The sequence below is a fragment of the Engystomops pustulosus genome, chromosome 8 (genome assembly GCF_040894005.1).
Source record: "Engystomops pustulosus chromosome 8, aEngPut4.maternal, whole genome shotgun sequence".
NCBI lineage: Eukaryota > Metazoa > Chordata > Amphibia > Anura > Leptodactylidae > Engystomops > Engystomops pustulosus.
The window spans coordinates 99,033,001-99,053,911 of NC_092418.1; the positions used below are offsets into that span (position 1 = coordinate 99,033,001).

General features: G+C 44.6%; 1 protein-coding gene across 13 annotated transcripts in view; it reads left to right on the forward strand.

Moving 5' to 3' along the window:
* The first annotated feature begins 20,018 nt into the window (after positions 1-20,018).
* The window catches only part of TNS1 (tensin 1), a 272,482-nt gene continuing 271,589 nt past the window's right edge, over positions 20,019-20,911 (forward strand). For 9 of the 13 annotated variants that reach the window (XM_072121970.1, XM_072121979.1, XM_072121981.1 and 6 more), the window contains exon 1: positions 20,020-20,309. In XM_072121970.1, coding sequence (XP_071978071.1) covers positions 20,199-20,309 — 111 coding nt within the window. In that variant the 5' untranslated portion in view covers positions 20,020-20,198. Of the gene's footprint in view, positions 20,310-20,911 lie in introns of all 13 variants that reach the window. The other 4 variants (XM_072121982.1, XM_072121988.1, XM_072121983.1 and 1 more) reach the window with 2 other exon arrangements.

Consider the following 20,911-nt stretch of genomic DNA (forward strand, 5'->3'; position numbering starts at 1 on the left):
TTCCGGAGGCTGCACATCCCAGATAGACTGAGGGTCCCCTCCATCCCCCAACCCCTCAGGTATAACAGTGTCCCCAGTCCCAAGCACAACAGAGTTTTCCTGGGTCACCGCATCACCCTGACCCATAGATGCAAGTTCACCATTAACAGACACTGCTGGGACTTGTGGTACTACAGGTCCATGCACCTGCTCTGGGACCGCTGCAGAGGTCTGCGGCTGATCTTGTCTCTGTCCTTTCTGGAACGAGAAGCTCGCAGGCCTGAGAACCTGTGTAACACGCGGGGAGAGCTCTATGCCTAGTCCCTGCAGCTTGGAGTTATACAGGGTGCTGCTTTCAGGGTGTGCAGTTCTAAGTGAATACATACAGTCAATTTGCATCTGCAGCATTTTCTTGTGGTTAGTCAGCTCCCCCATCCTCCTTACCAGGGTAGGTATCTCCTCCGCCATCTGCAGCTCCGGTGCCCGTGCGGTCTCCTTCCCCTGCTGTGCTGGTCGGGCTGCAGCTCCAGATGGTTTGGGTGCACCCGTCTCCTTCCCAGGCTTGTGGCTTGCACTTGCAGGGGCCTGTTCACACTTAGCAGCACTTGTAGTAACAGTCTGCGGCTTTACTGCTGACCTGGTGCGGCCTGTGCAGGCCATGCTGGACACCACATCCCTCTGCTGCAGGTTCTCTCGCAGGGTCTGTCTCTCCAGAGACGTTCTCCTCTGTCTGGGTGCAGGAGTGGGGGGCTGTGCACCTGCTGCTTGTCTCTCACTCTGCTGCATCACCTGTGCTCCTCCACGCTGGCTGGTCATGGCACTTGCTGCTTTCACTGCAGTATTCATGTTCAAATCTTTCTCTTTCTCCAATACAGCGACATCATGTCCACAATCTTCACTCTTCATGACTTTGGGATTTGCATCCCTAACAGAAAGTTTTTGGGAGTTCACTTCCGGTGTAGGCCTGGAAGCCTGGGCCTTGCTTGGGGAATCTCCCCACCCAGGGTGGCCCCGCCCTGGGCTAGCTCCAAACATGAGGAGGGTCAAGAGCTCACACCACACACAACCTCACCTCTAGGAGGCAGGATTATAGTAGTTATATTCTTGTACATAAGGGGCAGTATTATAGTAGTTATATTCTTGTACATAGGGGGCAGTATTATATTAGTTATATTCTTGTACATAGGGGGCAGTAATATAGTAGTTATATTCTAGTACATAGGGGCCAGTATTATAGTAGTTATATTCTTGTACATAGGGGGCAGTATTATAGCAGGTATATTCCTGTACATAGGAGGCAGTATTATAGTAGTTATATTCTTGTACATAGGAGCCAGCATTATAGTAGTTATATTCTTGTACATAGGGGGCAGTATTATAGTGGTTATATTCATGTACATAGGGGGCAGTATTATAGTAGTTATATTCTTGTACATAGGGACAGTATTATAGTAGTTATATTCTTGTACGTAGGGGAAGTATTATAGTAGTTATATTCTTGTACATAGGGGACAGTATTATAATAGTTATATTCATGTACATAGGGGGCAGTATTATAGTAGTTATATTCTTGTACATAGGGACAATATTATAGTAGTTATATTCTTGTACATAGGGGGCAGTATTATAGTAGTTATATTCTTGTACATAGGGGACAGTATTATAATAGTTATATTCATGTACATAGGGGGCAGTATTATAGTAGTTATATTCTTGTACATAGGGACAGTATTATAGTAGTTATATTCTTCTACAAAGGGGGCAGTATTATAGTAGTTATATTCTTGTACATAGGGGGCAGTATTATATTAGTTATATTCTTGTACATAGGGGATAGTATTATAGTAGTTATGTTCTTGTACATAGGGGGCAGTATTATAGTAGTTATATTCATGTACATAGGGGGCAGTATTATAGTAGTTATATTCTTGTACATAGGGACAGTATTACAGTAGTTATATTCTTGTACATAGGGGGCAGTTCTATAGTAGTTATATTCTTGTACATAGGGGACAGTATTATAATAGTTATATAGTTATAATAGTTAGGGGGCAGTTTTATAGTAGTTATATTCTTGTACATAGGGACAGTATTATAGTAGTTATATTCTTGTACATAGGGGATGTATTATAGTAGTTATATTCTTGTACATAGGGGGCAGTATTATAGTAGTTATATTCTTGTACATAGGGGACAGTATTATAGTAGTTATATTCTTGTACATAGGGGGCAGTATTATAGTAGTTATATTCTTGTACATAGGGGACAGTATTATAATAGTTATATTCATGTACATAGGGGGCAGTATTATAGTAGTTATATTCTTGTACATAGGGACAGTATTATAGTAGTTATATTCTTCTACAAAGGGGGCAGTATTATAGTAGTTATATTCTTGTACATAGGGGGCAGTATTATATTAGTTATATTCTTGTACATAGGGGATAGTATTATAGTAGTTATGTTCTTGTACATAGGGGGCAGTATTATAGTAGTTATATTCATGTACATAGGGGGCAGTATTATAGTAGTTATATTCTTGTACATAGGGACAGTATTATAGTAGTTATATTCTTGTACATAGGGGGCAGTATTATAGTAGTTATATTCTTGTACATAGGGGACAGTATTATAATAGTTATATAGTTATAATAGTTAGGGGGCAGTATTATAGTAGTTATATTCTTGTACATAGGGACAGTATTATAGTAGTTATATTCTTGTACGTAGGGGATGTATTATAGTAGTTATATTCTTGTACATAGGGGGCAGTATTATAGTAGTTATATTCTTGTACATAGGGGACAGTATTATAGTAGTTATATTCTTGTACATAGGGGACAGTATTATAGTAGTTATATTCTTGTACATAGGGGACAGTATTATAATAGTTATATTCATGTACATAGGGGGCAGTATTATAGTAGTTATATTCTTGTACATAGGGACAGTATTATAGTAGTTATATTCATCTACAAAGGGGGCAGTATTATAGTAGTTATATTCTTGTACATAGGGGGCAGTATTATATTAGTTATATTCTTGTACATAGGGGGTAGTATTATAGTAGTTATGTTCTTGTACATAGGGGGCAGTATTATAGTAGTTATATTCTTGTACATAGGGGGCATTAATATAGTAGTTATATTCTTGTACATAGGGGCCAGTATTATAGTAGTTATATTCTTGTACATTGGGGGCAGTATTATAGCAGGTATATTCCTGTACATAGGAGGCAGTATTATAGTAGTTATATTCTTGTACATAGGGGGCAGTATTATAGTAGTTATATTCTTGTACATAGGGGACAGTATTATAGTAGTTATATTCTTGTACATAGGGGGCAGTATTATAGTAGTTATATTCTTGTACATAGGGGTCAGTATTATAGTAGTTATATTCATGTACATAGGGGGCAGTATTATAGTAGTTATATTCTTGTACATAGGGGAAGTATTATAGTAGTTATATTCTTGTACATAGGGGGCAGTATTACAGTAGTTATATTCTTGTACATAGGGGGCAGTATTATAGTAGTTATATTCCTGTACATAGGGGGCAGTATTATAGTAGTTATATTCTTGTATATAGGGGCAGTATTATAGTAGTTACATTCTTGTATATAGGGGGCAGTATTATAGTAGTTATATTCCTGTACATAGGGGGCAGTATTATAGTTATATTCTTGTACATAGGGGGCAGTATTATAGTAGTTATATTCCTGTACATAGGGAGCAGTATTATGGTAGTTATATTCTTGTACATAGGGGGCAGTATTATATTAGTTATATTCTTGTACATAGGAGGCAGTATTATAGTAGTTATATTCTTGTACATAGGGGGCAGTATTATAGTAGTTATATTCTTCTACAAAGGGGGCAGTATTATAGTAGATATATTCTTGTACATAGGGGCAGTATTATAGTAGTTATATTCTTGTACATAGGGGGCAGTATTATAGTAGTTATATTCCTGTACATAGAGGGCAGTATTATAGTAGTTATATTCTTGTACATAGGGGGCAGTATTATAGTAGTTATATTCTTGTACATAGGGGGCAGTATTATAGTAGTTATATTCCTGTACATAGGAGGCAGTATTATAGTAGTTGTATTCCTGTACATAGGGGGCAGTATTATAGTAGTTATATTCTTTTACATAGGGGGCAGTATTATAGTAGTTATATTCTTGTACATAGGGGGCAGTATTATAGTAGATATATTCTTGTACATAGGGGGCAGTATTATAGTAGTTATATTCCTGTACATAGGGGGCAGTATTATAGTAGTTATATTTTTGTACATAGGGGGCAGTATTATAGTAGTTATATTCTTCTACAAATGAGTATCTTCTATAATGAGTATCAATAATAATGATGTGTACTGTGCAGGTGGCCCATATAGTGACCTTGTGCTGGGGCCTCTGTTGACCATTTGTCCCTATACATGTATTTGCAGGGAGGAAGTTACGTGGTGATGGAGTGCTGCAGTCCTGTGCTTCCTGATTGCACATCAGCTTCCTAGTGATAGTGATAGAGTTTGCTGATATCCATGTGTGAGGCTGTCACACTGGGAGAGCAGCTCCTTATAAAGGCTCTACACCAACAAAATCCTTTCATTTCCTGAAATACTCTGTGCTGCTGAAGGGTCTGAATATAGAATGAAATATAATCACAGACTATTCAAAGACTCTCAGCAGAAAGAGAGATTTCATCGTCCTTCTATTCTTGCCTTACTCATTTCACCCCCATTACAAGTGATAGCTCATTCCCCCGTAGGAGCAGTGAAATGATCTTTTGACCATTTTTGGAAAGAAAGAGGCTTTACAGAATCCAGGAATTTTATCAAAGTTGAAAACAAGTTCAATCCTTTCAATAATCTGGTAATTGAGAGTGGCCAGAGGACACGGCTGTGGCGGAGAACTGCAGCTTTGTGGCTGTGTAATTTAAGTTTCCTCCATCTGAGCCCAACATCCATGATGTACCTAAGCCTCCATGATGTATCTAAGCCTCCAATGTTCAAACAGTCTTTCAAAAACTTCTGTTGTTCTGATTAATATTTTATGTGTCTCCATAGTAGAAAACTAAATATTATCTGAATCACCTTCTTGGCATCCTAAACACAGAAGAAGAGTCAGAGGGAAGATAGTAACAAATGACTGCAGGGCCTGGCATGTCCCTGTCCTGTCCCCCAAGTGTCAGTGTATCCCTGTCCTATACCCAAAGTGTCAGCGTGTCCCTGTCCTGTCCCCCAGGTGTCAGCGTGTCCCTGTCCTGTCCCCCAGGTGTCAGCGTGTCCCTGTCCTGTCCCCCAAGTGTCAGCGTGTCCCTGTCCTGTACCCCAAGTATCAGCGAGTCCCTGTCCTGTCCCCCCAAGTGTCAGCGTGTCCCCGTCCTGTCCTGTACCCCAAGTGTCAGCGTGTCCCTGTCATTCCCCCCAAGTGTCAGCGTGTCCCCGTCCTGTCCCCCAAGTGTCAGCATGTCCCTGCCCTGTCCCCCCAAGTGTCAGCGTGTCCCTGACCTGTCCCCCCAAGAGTCAGCGTGTCCCTGTCCTGTCCCCCCAAGAGTCAGCGTGTCCCTGTAAGTGTCAGCGTGTCCCTGTCCTGCATCCCAAGTGTCAGTGTGTCCCTGTCCTGTACCCCCAAGTGTCAGCGTGTCCTTGTCCTGTCCCCCAAGTGTCAGCGTGTCCCCGTCCTGTCCCCCAAGTGTCAGAGTGTCCCTGTCATTCCCCCCAAGTGTCAGCGTGTCCCTGACCTGTCCCCCCAAGAGTCAGCGTGTCCCTGTCCTGTCCCCCCAAGAGTCAGCGTGTCCCTGTCCTGTCCCCCAAGTGTCAGCGCGTCCCTGTCCTGCATCCCAAGTGTCAGTGTGTCCCTGTCCTATCCTCCATGTGTAAGTGTGATCGTACTCTGCACCCCAAGTTTCAGTTTGCAATTATATTGTACCCCAAATGTAATTCAGCTCATTATCTTGCACATAATATATCTGGGTGCAGACCTGAGATCATGCAGTCGCTGGTCTTCACCCAGTGCTGGATTTTAATACATGCAATTTGGGTGGTTTCCCAAGTCTTCTGAGGGGCTATGGTCACCTAAACTACCCACCAAATTTTATACTGAAAGGGACCCTCATCATGATATACTTTTCCTCTTTTCCTCTGCTCTCAATACACATGTACACCAGAGCCATTGCAGGAACTGTGAAGGTCCTCCAGGCGTCCTGAACCTCTGACTGTATGTAGCAAAAGGACACATCCTCCATTTCCAATGCTATATGACACCTCATATCTCAGAACCAGGGTGGCCCTATTATAGCAAAAATATAGTTTCTAGAAATATTTAAAATATTTTTACAGAAAAATCTAATCACAAAATTGTAACAGCAGAATATGTGCCCACAATTACAGCTTTAGGGGCCACATGATGGTGTCAGATTGTCCTTATAGTGGCCTATTGGGGCCTGATAATATGTGTGTGCCCAGAGATGTAAGGTCCCTGCAACAGAAGCAGAGTGTCCCCATAACAGACCCTGGTGATCCTTTGACTACTGTCAGCAAAGCATGGAGAGGAGACACAGACACACAGTGACTGTGGTATCTTCTTATATTTGCTATCCATGACCTCCTTCCTTCTAAAATCAGCTTTTAGAATTATGCTAATGAGCCTGACAGGCTCTGGGAGGCATTACTAGAGCCCCTATATACTGCAGATTCACAGGTTGTTACATTGTCTCCCCTCCCCCTTGCTCCATCAACACATCCTCCTCCTGCCTGCTGTACTCTCAGGCGGAGGGGGAAAGGCGCCTGCACAGTATAACAGCCTATGAAGCTGCATCGCGAGGGACTCTGGATTTCAGCCTGCGTCTTCTCATATTGTTTTTACAATATTCAGCCACTTATGAAGTTTTCTTTAAATACGTTTGATTCAAATCAATTTTTCAAGTTTTGCTAAGTATCTACTTCTCACAATCTACTCTTTCTTAGACAGCGATTGTTTTCAAATTCTAATGTCATTCTCCAATTCTTGTAGCTCGCAGTGTGTAGTGCTGTATAGGAGCGCTGCTTAAAGGAGAAGAAGGATTGATTATTCTTCTTCCTTTTTGTTTTTCTGTCGGAATTAGGAATGGAGAGATCATCCTGTGTCAAGTTAACAGCAACCTGGAAAGCATTTCCCACTGAGGATAACCACTCGTAAAAGCTTTTATTTCTTTATCCTCACACTGCTGTGCTCTGTGCTTTCTGCATTCTTGTTAGTCTTGTCTGTGTTGTTAGTAGCAGCAGGTATAATTAATCATCTCTGCACCTCTACTAAAGATCATTGGGGCACATTTTCTTACCTGGTCCTGTTTGCGATACCGCAGTGCGTTGTCCGACGAGGATTCGGGTCTGCAGCGATTCACTAAGCCCATGCGCCCGAGTTCCTGCAGGTGTCGCTGCTGCGCCGAGGTCCGCCGGAGTTCACCTACTTCTTCCTGGTTCATATGAGTGCTTGATCTTGCGACACAATTCGGTTTTTAAATTCCGCAGATTTTCTGAATCCGTCGGGTTGTCCAACAGCCACGTCCCCCGCTTTCTGTCGCGTGCAAGCCGACGTGCCACAATCCGATCGCGTGAGCCAAAAACCTGTGGCAATTCTGCGCAAATCAGAAATATTCGGTAAACCTGGCGAAAGTGCAGCGTTCGGACCCTTAGTAAATGAGCCCCATTGTGTGCAGTATAAAAGGGATGAAAGTTCATTGATATTTAGGCAGTGGTGTAGTACATGACATTGAGCAGCAGGTAGCAGTGTTCTGCCTGTCCTGATGAAAATCATTTACAATTTAGAGAATATTTGGAGCTTCTCCTCCTCCTCCCAGCAGGGGATGTGCAGACCAGAAGGAGAAATATATCTGTGACAATTATGTAACCTCTCCAGTAGATGAGATAAGTTGGACAAAGAAAACTTTACTTTTTTTCCATGTGGTTCCATCATTGCAGTTCGCTCTGGGATACTGGAGCAGCTCCGGGTATCTGCCACTGATGGAGGCCGCTCTCTGCTGCTGAGTGGCTGCAGATTACATCGTCCAATTCGATCTCTATGAGGTTTCGAGACACAATAAAATGTCGAAAATGGACGAAAAAAAACATCTGGATGAGAAACATGAGCGAACGAGACAGCGAGAAGGGAGGATATAGAGTCATCCCCACTATTAAAGGGGTCCCTTAACCTCTGCTCTCACGGATACACTGCTCCCATGCACAGATATAGACATAGACTAATGCCTAGTACCAGGGGCGTAACTTGAGGGGGTGCAGAGGGTGCGGTCGCACCCGGGCCCAAGAGGTTTAGGGGGCCCTTATGGTGTCACTTTCCCATATGAGAAGACTATTACTATAAATCATACATTATAGTCAGGGCCTGGCACAGACTTTACAATGGGGCCCAACAGCTTCAAGTTACGCCACTGCCTAGTACCATCCAATCTTGGCCTCAATCATTCATTAGATGCCATGAATCCGCAGCATCCAAGGGGTTAAACAGAGTAAAGCGGCTGCTCCTCTGTGGGGTGATTGAGCCTTGGGGGCTGAGCAATGGCTATTGGGTCTGCCACTTGCCAAAGGTATAAGTCCGTAAAGAAAGATTGTAGGATAATATAACAACATAGGAAAAAAAGTGAGAAAACGTTTTGAAAAGTATAAATTTTAAAAAACACACAATTTTCCACCTTTTTAAAGTTCTTTTTGTAAGAAATTGAAAGAAATGGAGTAAATATCATTCTTAACAAAAGAAAAATAAATCGCCACAAAAACTACAAAATCATCAGTACAAAAGGTTTTGCAATTTAATTTGGGGACCTGAACCATGAAATTATCACTGTGTTTATCTCATGGAAGTTTCAGCTTTTAGAACGTGGTAAAAACTAAATCGAGTGATTTTAGTTCATTTTTATGGTACAAAAGCGGTAAAACAGAAACACGCCATAAAAATTTACTGTAAGTTTGTAAATAGTTTAAATTCTTCAACATGATCAAGATCCCTGTTTGCTGTCAGTGAATGAAGACAAACAGTAACAGGTCATAACTTGTTTACAATGGGGCACATTTACTAAGGGTCCGAATCGCTTTTTTTCCGCCGGGTTTCCCAAATTTTTCCGATTTGCGCTGAATTGCCCCGGGATTTTGGCACACGCAATCGGATTGTGGCGCATCGGCACCGGCTTTCACGTGACAGAAATTGGGGGCGCGGCTGTCGGAAAACGGATTCGGAAGAACCACGGAATTTTTTTAAAAAAATTGTGACGCAAAAATAGCACTGACAACAAGACGGAGGAGGTGAATTCCGGCAGACTTCAGCGCAGCAGCGACACCTGCTGGATATCGGGCGCATGACCTTAGTAAATCCCGACAGAACCCGAATCAGCGTCGGAGAATGCGCCGCTGGATCGCGACTGGACTGGGTAAGTAAATGTGTCCCAATGTGTCAATACTCCCATGAGGCCAGACCCCCTATCAGGAGGGCACAGGGAATAGCGATTTAAAGAAATATAGATAAAAGAGTCTTCCTGACCACCAGTCATCCCAGTGATCAGACCATTAGCAATCACACACTTATCCCATATCCCGTGGAAACCCTCCTGATAGGGAACCTGTCAACAGATTTTACCCCATTAAACTGTCAGCCCCTTCAGGTAGGGGATGAAATGTCCTTTCTAGAATTCCCAATTTTATGTGAAATCTAACCTATTTACCTACAACAATATCTGCAAAGGTCATGTGACAATAAGCAGAAAAGAGTCATATTTTATCCGAGACTAATCAAGTTTGGTGGCCGCAGGGGGAGGTTGACTTCAGATACCTCTGTCTTCTATATCTTCTATAGCACTTAGAAACATGCTGCTGGTGTCAGATTAGATAAGATAAGAATCTCATTTGCAGAATTGCATCAGTCTTTTGGTTCTTCTATTTACAGGACATGAGATACAGGTAGTTAGATACATAGTTGGGAATTTGAGCTTTAGATTTACACATCTCCAGATCTGTAGTTCATAAAAAGATGACGTTCTTAAATTTAATATGACACCACCTGTGTCTGACGTGACCCTCCCTCCGCAGCCTCAGATATTGATTCATCACAGGTAAAATATGACTCTTCTCTGCTTAATTTCACATGAGCTTTGAGAAGTTTTTTTCATATTTAAACAGGTGAGAATTTTCACATAAAAGACAGAATTCTAGAATGGACATTTCATGGCCGACCTGACAGGGCTGGGAGTTTAATGGGGTAAAATCTTGTGCAAGGTTCAGCTTTTTATTGTCATTGTGATGCCAATAAAAATAATAACTTATCTTACAAAAATAACCCCCCCCCCAATTATCAAAAAGCAATGGCAAAGTAGAAGCAAAAAACTTCAAAGTCCCAAAATGGATCAGTTTTAAAGGGGTTAAGGAGCCCCTCTGTCCTATACATGTATACCCAGGCTCGGGGGCTCCGGCCCACAGGGCATATCATACGGTCGGCTTTGTTATCGTCCTTCCTCTTCCCCGCTATCAGCCCCTCCGCGCCTCCTCCGCTGTCGTCTTGCCTTCCACCTCGCACAGAGATTGCTCTGAGGAAAGATCCTTCTGCCTTTCAAGACGTTTGCTTCTTGTCTTGCCAACAATCCTAATCAGAGATGGAGCGGAGCCCGGAGCGAGGCCGGAGAGGGGCACTTAATCCTCCGACTCCTCACATCGCCGGGTGACCCCGCTCCATTGTCATACAACATGGGGAATTAAAGGGAATCTAATGTTACCAGATTTTCTTTAGGAAGTGAACAGGGGAAGGATACGGAGCAATTTCCTAATAGACACGATAAGACCCCGGACCCGGGAGGATTTACTAATTCTGGCGCAAGCACGACTGTCGGCATCGGAGATCAGTCTCCGGAAAGAACAGTCCAATGTATTAAAGTGGCGCAAGGCTGTAAATAGATAATGGGTAGACGGAACTAATCAGTCGTGTGCCATAAAAATGCCGACATCAACGAGATGTGCGCCAAAATCTTACATGGACTGCGCCTTAATTTTGCTCCCTGACCATTTTTTTTCCTGGTCTATTGTGCGCCAAAATTTGCGCCAAAAAATGCAGACAAAATACACATAAATGTGACGGATAATTTGGAAAAGTTAGGCCACCCACGCCCAGTTGCGGCAAAAAAAAAAAGACGGAGGAGTAGGGATAATCGGAAACATCTGTTCTTTCTGGCGCAAACTCATTATAAATGATCCGCAACACTTTAGAGCAAAAAATAAAGCGTGAGTTCCCGACAATTTTTTTGCGCAGATACGATAATACATGTCGCCCAATGTGCGTCACATCTGCAATGTTTTTTTGAAGCAGGTCCTATTTTTGTCCGTATGTACGCCCAGTGCCTTCCTATAGACACCTGATGCCTCACAGGTGTCATCCACATGGCGTCCAAACTCAAGTGACTGGAACTAGCCCATGACATCATCAGCCAGTCTTCCGTTTAAAATACGGATTATAAATACGTTGGACATACAGGTGACACATGGGCAGTACCAAATGCACTGTCCTCACACTGCTGTGCTCTTAGCTTCACAATGTAAAGGTATTGTCCCTGGGGAGATGTGTAATGAGACCTTCATGTATGTTATTTGTAGCAGCAGGACTGTGATATATGGATTTATTTTCTTCAATTGTCTTCACACTTCTGTGGTCTTTTCCCTTGCACTGAGTAAAAGACCACATTCTGTAATTTCGCAACCACATAACTGGGCTGTCACGGGGAACAACAGCTGTCACTCAGCTTATCCAGACTCCTGAATGGCAATGCATGCAGCAGCTAGAGAACAAGCCTGATTCACCAATAAAGATTTTAAGGACAACCTCTGAGCGACAATGGCATCTTATCTGGTTGTCATTCAACTTTCCCAAGCTCCTGATTTACACAGTATGTATATTTGCCTCCCTTTCTACTGCTCAGCTATTTTGACATAAAAGGATCTATAAAATCTGATTAAACTGTACAAGCCGATTTAGGTCACCCAGCTTTTCCAAACTCCTGAATAGCAACGTAAGCATCTGCACATATTTTATACAGCAACACAATTAACATAATTTGACCCTTAAACTTCAGTAACAATGTATTCCCAGCACCGTCAATAGCAATGGGAATCGATTATCACTCAGCTTTTCCAGACTCCTGATTTACAATTACGGAACCAGCTTTCCCAGAAGCTTAGCTCACAGGCCGGTGATGTCTTCGAGTAGCGCTGTCCCTGTGGAGGAAAATGGGGCTTATTTACTAAGGGTCGCGGATCGCACTTTCGTCAGACTATTAACGGTTTTTCGGGAATTGCACAGCTTTGACAGGTATTTAACAAAGGTTTGCGCTGGAATTGTGTCGCACGTGATCGGATTTTGGCACAGCTGCGTTGCTTTCATGCAACAGAAATCGGGGGGGGGGGCATCCGACGGATTCAGACTGAGCGCAGGATTTAACTTTCAAATTGTGTTGCAAGACAAAGCACTTACATGCACCGAGAGAAAGAAGTTGAGCTCTGTCGCACCTGAGCGGGGAAGTGACACATGCAGCATATCGATCTTAGTGAATTGCAGCACATTGCATTATACACGGACAATGCACTTTGGAAGAACTCTGTCGGACGGGTAAGTTATTGGGGCACATTTACCTACCCGGTCCTTTCTCGATCCCCGATCTGGGCGGTCCAATGAAGATGAAGTCAGGCACGATTCAACAAGAACGTGTGCCCGATATCCTGCATGTGTCGCTTCCCCGCTGAGGTCCGCCGAGTTCACCATCTTCTTCCCGGTGTATGTGAGTGCATTGCCTTGCGACACAATTTGAATTGTTAAATCCCGTGCATTGTCCGAATCCGTCGTTTTGTCCAACGGCCACGCCCCCTGATTTGTGTCGTGTGAAAGCCTGCGCCAATGCGCCAAAATCCGATCGCGTGCGCCAAAAAAAACCTCAAAATGCATCGCAAAATGGTAAAATTCCGTAAACCCGATGGAAATGCGCTCCGTGGACCCTTTGTAAATGTGCCCTAATATGCCCCACAGTGTCCGCCACTCCTGCATGGTCCACATGGAGAAGCCGTGAGTTTGGCGCAGCCCGGGTGCTGTCTGCGCTCTACCTGCTCCGCAGACAGGTTCTTGGCTCACGTTACCTCCGCGCTCCGTTCCCAGGACTCTGAACACTTCACTTCTGAGACACAGAGGAAACAAGACACTGGAATTACAGGAGGAATTTCTAGGCCTTGTGCGCTGGGAGCAGATGAAAGGACGACGGCAAATACCAGAGCGGCAGTCCCAGAAACCTCTGCTAATCCTATTACTGATTCCATGCTCATTAGGAACTGCCCTCACCCCAGAGAGACACCCCAAAATGTAAGAATATAGTAGAGGTACATCATAATTATTACTATACACATCCTGTAGATCTAATATTGAAAATGAAAGTAGAAAACATAACAGCAATACATAACATAAACGATACATAATATATGCAACACCCCTGCCGAAACTCACCTGCTGGTCCAGCCCAATTCACACTTAGCAAAAACACCTAGAAATAACAATAACTTGATACACACCAAAAAAAAAAAATAAATAGCACGACGCCCACCCAACAAGACAAGCCACACCCACAAATTAACCAATTAACATAAATTAACATAAACACATCCCACCCACACAGATATAGTAATTTTTTTTTAATTTAGAAACTAACAAACACAGAATACACATAACACTACACTAAACTAGATGTCCCAAACCCCACTATATACAGTATATACAATATATACAGTATTTACAACATAACAAAGAAAATATCGTACAAAACAAAACATGAACAACTATCAATACCATAAAACCCAGGTTCAGCGTCTGCAAGCCCTTTATATCAATACCATATAAAACAAAACAAAAATCTACTGTGCAGCATCAGCCCAACACCAGGAGAGGAGATGACAGACTAAGGGACACTAAAGGAGAACCCCCTCCAAAGGAGAGAGGCCCTCCCCGTGCCCAGCCTCTCATACTCCAGAGAGCGCACCTTCACCAGGTCACCCAGAATGTTCCTAACCACCTCATCCACCGGGAGGATTTTACGCTGCGTCGATACTAAACACTGTGCGTTCCACGTGTGGTACCTGATCACTAGGCTAATCAGGAATAACGTGCAGCGGTCCCGGCCACCCAGGCCTCTGATTGCTCCATAGGGCCACTCCGCATAGGAAAGACCGGCCAACCCGGGCCAATGGATGGAAGCGCCCACCCGGTTGTACACCTCTGTGTTAAAGGGGCACTGAAGCAGGAAGTGGTCCATGCTCTCCAGCAGGCCACCGCACTCCTCCCGGGGAAAACCCCTTTCCTCAGAGCTCCTACACTTCAGATTGTCCCTCACACACAGCTTTCCATGGAAGCAGCGCCAAGTCACGTCCCAAAACTTCAAGGGGATCCGGATAGAATTCAAAAGACCTAAACCCACCCCAAGATCCCGACTTGGGCAATCCCTGAGGGCCAGAGGCTTCTGGAAATGGGTCAACAGAACCCTCTTGTCAAGGAGTTTCCTTGACATGGTCCTGATCTCCCACATTCCCAGACCCCACCGGCGAATCACCTTCAGAACCGGGGTAGCGTAAGCCGGAAGATGCCCATGCGGTGTGCGAAGATCCTTCACTTGCCCTCCTGTCTCCCATTCCTGGAAGAAAGGCCGAAACCATCCCCTACAGGAGTATACCCACGGAGGAGCCCTCTCTTTCCAGAGGTTTGCTACATTGATCTTAAGAAAGGTATTCACTAGGAACACCACAGGGTTGACCATACACAACCCTCCTTGTCTCCTCGTGCGGTAAGTAACCTCCGTCTTGATTAGGTTCAGCCTATTCCCCCATAACAGCTGGAAGAACAGACTGTAGAGTCCAAGGGCCCTGGAAGAGTGTCCAGGAGATCCAACCAAGGACCTCCCTCTACCAGCCAGAGACTCTCACACTTATCCCAGTTGATCTTGGACCCGGAAGCCTCTGAGTAGCAGTCAACCTCCAACATCACCCATTGCGCCTCCCCTCCCGAGGACACAAAAACTATGACCAGATACCATACTCATCCCGATTTTTCTCGGGTACTCCCAGTAACTTTCCATAGCAATTCATCCAGGTCATAATGTCAAAACAAGGAAGTGATTTGTTACGGGTAAGAACGGTCACTTTCTTGAGTTCGCTCTGGCGAGACACTGCTTGCACAGAAAAGTCCTGCCACTCGGGCTCGTTGTATCTCAGCTCATAGTTGGACCATAAGAGCTCAAGCCCCTCCAGCCGAACAAAGGTGACATCAAACTCAGATGTACCATAGGGATGGATCAAGGCAAAGATGTCAGCCGCCTTGAAGTCCATCTTCAGCAGCAGCTCAACTACCCGCGCCCGAGGGGGACACACATCACTGCCACGCCACCGAAGACGGACCACATACCTACGGTTCGCACCCGGCCCGGTTGCTAACAGAACAATACTTTTTGTCTGGGAGGTCTAGAGCCCTCAGCCTCAGTGACCCCTATTCATTGCCGCCGCCCCTCAACTAAGTGATCAGCGGCAACAGCATGAAGAGGCGCCGAGGCACCGGAAGCTGCCACCAGTGCCAGGCTATCCCCTCATCCCACTCGTGGACGCATTACAACACTGGATTTAGATAGAAATGGCACAGCCGAGCCGCCCTGACTGTCCGGCCTTGCGGCCGATGCCTCTCTTGCATCCCCACTGTTACCACAAAAAGAGACGGAGCCCATCGCCACATCAGATGTCACACCTGTAATCTCCCTGCACCTTTGCACCGGGTCCACAGCAGAACTCGGGGGTTTTGGGTGGCACGTGCACAGTGAGCTGACCCTCCGCTTTGCCCGGGGGGGGGGGGGGGGTTACACGGAGGGGTGTAAAAATGAAACGTACCTCTTCTTGTTTCTTTGCCCGGGTCTTCTTCGCCTTCCTCCGGCTGCTCCCCCCAGCGGCTTCCTCTGGGAGCTCATTACCAAAAGAAAAGTTCTCCATGCGCACTGGGGACTCGAGCAGCCGGATCTCTGCCATGAGCGCCCCTCCCTGGCTGCCGGTGTCACTGTCCTCCCGCAAGCGAGGTGTTACTGCTGACTGTCCTGCAGGTAAGAAGATATCACAGTCATGGTACCTGGGCCTATGAGCCCCATATCCGGCAATCTCCATCAGCTTCATAGAGATGAACGGGGCAACCTGGCCGTGCATGACTGTCTGCTCTGCACATCTCTGGGAACGACAAGGGGTCTGACACGGTGTACACTGTACCCCATCGGACCCCCAATCTTGTAATCAATGAGACCAGCACCGATCAGCAACTTAGGCCCTATCCTGTGGACTTGAAGTACCATTTTTCACCACTTCATAAACTTTTTTTCCCATAGAGATCAATGCAACAGCGCCACCACCTTGGAGTAACAAGTTTGTTGCTTTTAGTCTATTAATACATAATGATAGCTTTGTGTTACTATATAGAAGAGGGCGAGATGCAGTAATCCTCATTAGGGCTCATTTATCTTCTTCCTGTCATAAGTTTCGTTCGAATAATTAAAAACCTTTTTATAAATCAATAAAATATAAAACAACTGAAAATAAATGTAACCTTTGAATAAATAAATTGTGCTTTTTATAATTACAACCTAAATCCCTTTATTTATTATTTATTAGATTTAATTAATTGTAATGTTTGCTCTTGATTTGTGCCCGGGAGATCCTCCTGGCTGAGTCACCCTCTTCTTGGCAGCTCTGCCCACGGTTTATGTTGCCTCCTAATGCTCAGCCATATATCCACTAACAGGTTTACATTGGCTTTAGACTTGCAGAGACCACACACAGAGGGGTGTCCGTCACAGTGTGTGAGTGCAGGCGGACGGCTGGTGGATAGGTGACAGACAGATGCCGCACGTCCTGGATCTGCAGCTTTTATCACCTACTGACTGGGGCTTCACCTCGTCTCTTGTCCAATATTGTGCGTTTATGGACCAATAATAAACCATCTGGGGGGCAGCGGAGTGCACCCACCTACCTACCTGGGCCACACCGCCAGACGCAGGCGACTCCCAGGGTTTGTATCCAGTGTTTTTCTTGGACTATGTGGTCATTTTACTGAGAGGTGTTGAAATTATTATTAGACTCTTCACTCGACTCTGGATAAAGGGGAAGTGCGGTCACGACAGCTGCCGGTAATGATGGAGCAATGGTTCCTAATTTACTGGCGAGAACTATCAATAAGTTATCCATAGATTAGATCCTCAATATCAGATTGGTGGGGTCCCCCCACCCCTCCACTGACTGGGATTATTATAGCTGTTTTCTCTTATAATCTGCAGTATTAGGATGTATCCGGATGCCGGAATCTCCAGGGGGGGGGGTTGTAGTCTCTGATGGGGAACATCATTTTTCTATTAGTTACTACAATGTTATAAACTCCTAAAATGGTAAAATGTTAGTGTTGATGTCATACAGGGTGGCGTTGTGTCCCTTTCTCTAGTACAAAGGGGGATCATCCTCTGCCAGGACAGAATTGTGGACGCCATAACATCCCTGGGGGTCTCATTTGTGGGGTCTATAGAAAGGACTTTCCCAAGAGAGATAAATACTGTTTCCCACCCTCTGATCACAGGGGTCCAAAGAACAGGATCCGCAGCCCCGTGTCCTGTTCAACCCAAAAACATTACAATTATTTTTTGTCATTTCCATATTTTAAATATTTTTTCCTTATTTTGAATTATATTTTATTTATTATATTATCATTTTGATTTTACTTTGATAATGATGATTATTATTATATTACCTTGATGTGAATTTTAGTTTTATCTCATTAAATATTAAGCTTTTAAGGACCATGCCACTCTAATTTTTTTGTGTTTCCATTTTTCACCCCCCCTGTGTTATTTATACAATAAATGGAATTCCGCGAAAAAAGGGTGCAAAGTCCAACGAAAGTGCGATCCGCGACCCTTAGTAAATGAGCCCCAGTGTTATTCCTAGTGACGGCATTTCATATTCCATTACGGTTACTTGAAAAAATTCCAAATGCGATGAAATTGGAGCGAATCACATTTGTGCCATTTTCTTGTGGACACAGCTTTTAGGGCTCTCACTTTGCGCTCAAAATGAACCCCCCCTCCCCCCCCCCCCGTGCGATCACGGGGATAAATTTATACAGCTTGTAATAGATTTCAAAAAAATGAAAGCCTTTTGTACACAAAAATAATTCTTTACTTTGCCCAATTCTGAGCCAGATCTTTCTCCAAATGTTGATGTACAGTTACATACTTCTGCACTAGGGGGCGCTGTAGGAAAGCTGCTCTTTCGCCTAGGGCTCATTTTGCCGCGGGGAGGCTCACGGCTACCCCCCTCTACCGATATGGTGCAGTCCTTATCTCTCCATGGCAGAGCCTGCAGTACAGGGGGGGGGGGGTCACTAAGTCTTGAGACTCCTGTAACTACTATGGAATTTAGATCACTTTCAAAAATCAGGGGAGGTGCCTTATTTGTAATCTTCACTCTGTCCATTGACTTCCAACTTAGTATATGTTGCTGTTTAAAGGATGTTGGGCTCAGCCAAAATCTCTGATTAAAGGGGTTGGCCAATCTTTTGAGTGATTCAGCAGTTCTGCTACTTGTGCTGTGTGCAGATTCTCTGTGCTTCTTTCTTTACATGTCTGAGCTCTGCTTAATGAGGAGGATCTGCCACAGGAGAATATGACTCAATCTGCTCCTTCTCCCTCCCCACTTCCTGTCTCTGTCAGTGAGGAAGGACAGTGAATAGAGAGAGACACAGCGGGAGACGCCATGAGGATGGGCTGGAGCAGTGAGTAACAGTAAGCCTTGTGTATATGCAGAGGGCAGCGTGGTGAGAAGAGGGAAAGGATGAAGCTCTCATAGGAGGCAAAGACACAGGTACATGCAGAGACCTGTCTAATGGGAGAGATTTATTAAAAAGTGGCCAACCCCTTTAACTTGGAAGTGGATTTCTGACTACTTTAGACTCCATGGACAATGCAGTTGAGATGGGGTCACTCAGCTTTGTACCTAGAAGTGGTCCATATAACTTGATGTCAGTATCAGACTGGTCCATTAGGGTACAGGGATTACTCCGCCAGGCCCAATCTAATACTAGACCCGCAGATAGAAACCCACTGTGGAGGTCAATTTCCAATGGGGTTGGTGTAGGGTGGGCCCAAGCAAATCCAATCTGATATTGGACATTGCTCCAATGTGTCCAGTGAGCCCAGTCATTGGCCAGGACCCTGTGGACCCACTGTGGGATGGAGGGTTGGTATCTATAATATTTTATTATTTTATCACTTTAATACCCTTGTAAACTTCTTGTAGGTGCATATTAATAGTCCTTAAAGGAAATGTACAAGCCCCCAAATCATCACACAAGTAAAATCATCATTATAGGGTGAACTTCCAGAGATTTCCATGTGTAGCTTTTTTTATCTAAAAATTTGAGGTGTAACCTGTTTTAATATTTATGCAAATTAGCCTCTCAGTGCACTGGGGGTGGAGCTTATTCACCTTATATTGATCCCTACTTCCTAATAATGATTTTAAGGGTCAGTGCGGGGCTTTCTGGATAGTGTAGAAAGAAGAAGAGCAGAGCACTAGAAGGTTTGGCTCCGCCTCTGGGGCACCTAGAAGACACATTGCTTAAAAAAAAAACTAAAAAATAGAATTCTCTGGGTAACTACAGATTTCCGGGAAACAGGAAAGGTAAGTCTGGAAAACTTAGAAAGCGTCCCGCACCAGGCCCATACAACATACATAAAGGGACCTGCAGGTTGATGGCGTGACGTTATACGGAGGCGCAGCGTCTCTATCCGGCAGGTGAATGCATTTCCTTTCTTGGATCCGGGGAAAGAAACATAGCCCCGAGCTGCACCAGGGGAGAGGGGGGGGTGTGGGCGAGCGAGAGAGAGAGAGAGGTGTGTGACTGCAATGTCAGGTCTGTGAACATCTCTGTCCCTGCGACTTCCTGAAGGGAGAGAGAGAGAGGGAGGAGGAGCAGAGGGAGAGGAAAACAAGCAACTTCCACAGCAACATTCCCAAGAGCCATGGGGAGCCCCCTGTGCCCGCCGCAGCCCGGCCTGTGACCCCCTCACCTGGAGCCTCATCACCGCTGCGGGGGGAGTGGGACAGGTGAGCCCACCAGAGCAGCCTGCCTGCATGGGATGCACCGTGAGCTTCATCTGCTGTGAAGAGGACCCCCTGTACACATCCGCAGACCCCAAACATGAGCACACCAGCATGGAGGAGAAGGCGAAACTTCTTCCCAAGGTAATCCCAGTACACACGTAGCAGTGCTGGCTTTGTCATTGAACTCTTTTAGGCTTGTGTCACCGCCAGGGCATCACTCACTGCATGTGGTAGAGTAGCTGAAGCCCTGGGTAACTAATTCAGCACTGCTACACGTGACGCACTCAGCTCTGCTATGCACACAGAGATGGTAGTGTGGACACCTGATCTGGTTTAAGGATTAATTAGAATATTGTACGATACAAGGTTTACCTACAGTCCTGTGTAAAACCACATCCTAACGAAGCACCGAGCGATTGCAGTCCCCGTTAGAGCGCGTTCACACGTTCAGCGGTTTTTGAAGTCAAAAGTTGGTATGGATCATAATGGCTGAGAACATAGAATTGAGAGTCAGTATTCCTGCTCTTTATTGACTCTTCTCCTGGTTTGGACATCAAAAACTGCATCTGAGAAACTGAACGTGTGAACGCACCCTTAACATTGCAATATCATTGTGAGGAGTCATTCAGCACTGCTACAGGTGACTAACTCAGCTCTGCTATGGTTATAGAGTTAGTAGTGAGGATTGTTGATCTGATTTGATTAATTGATTAGATTTTTGTACGATACAATGTTTACCATCA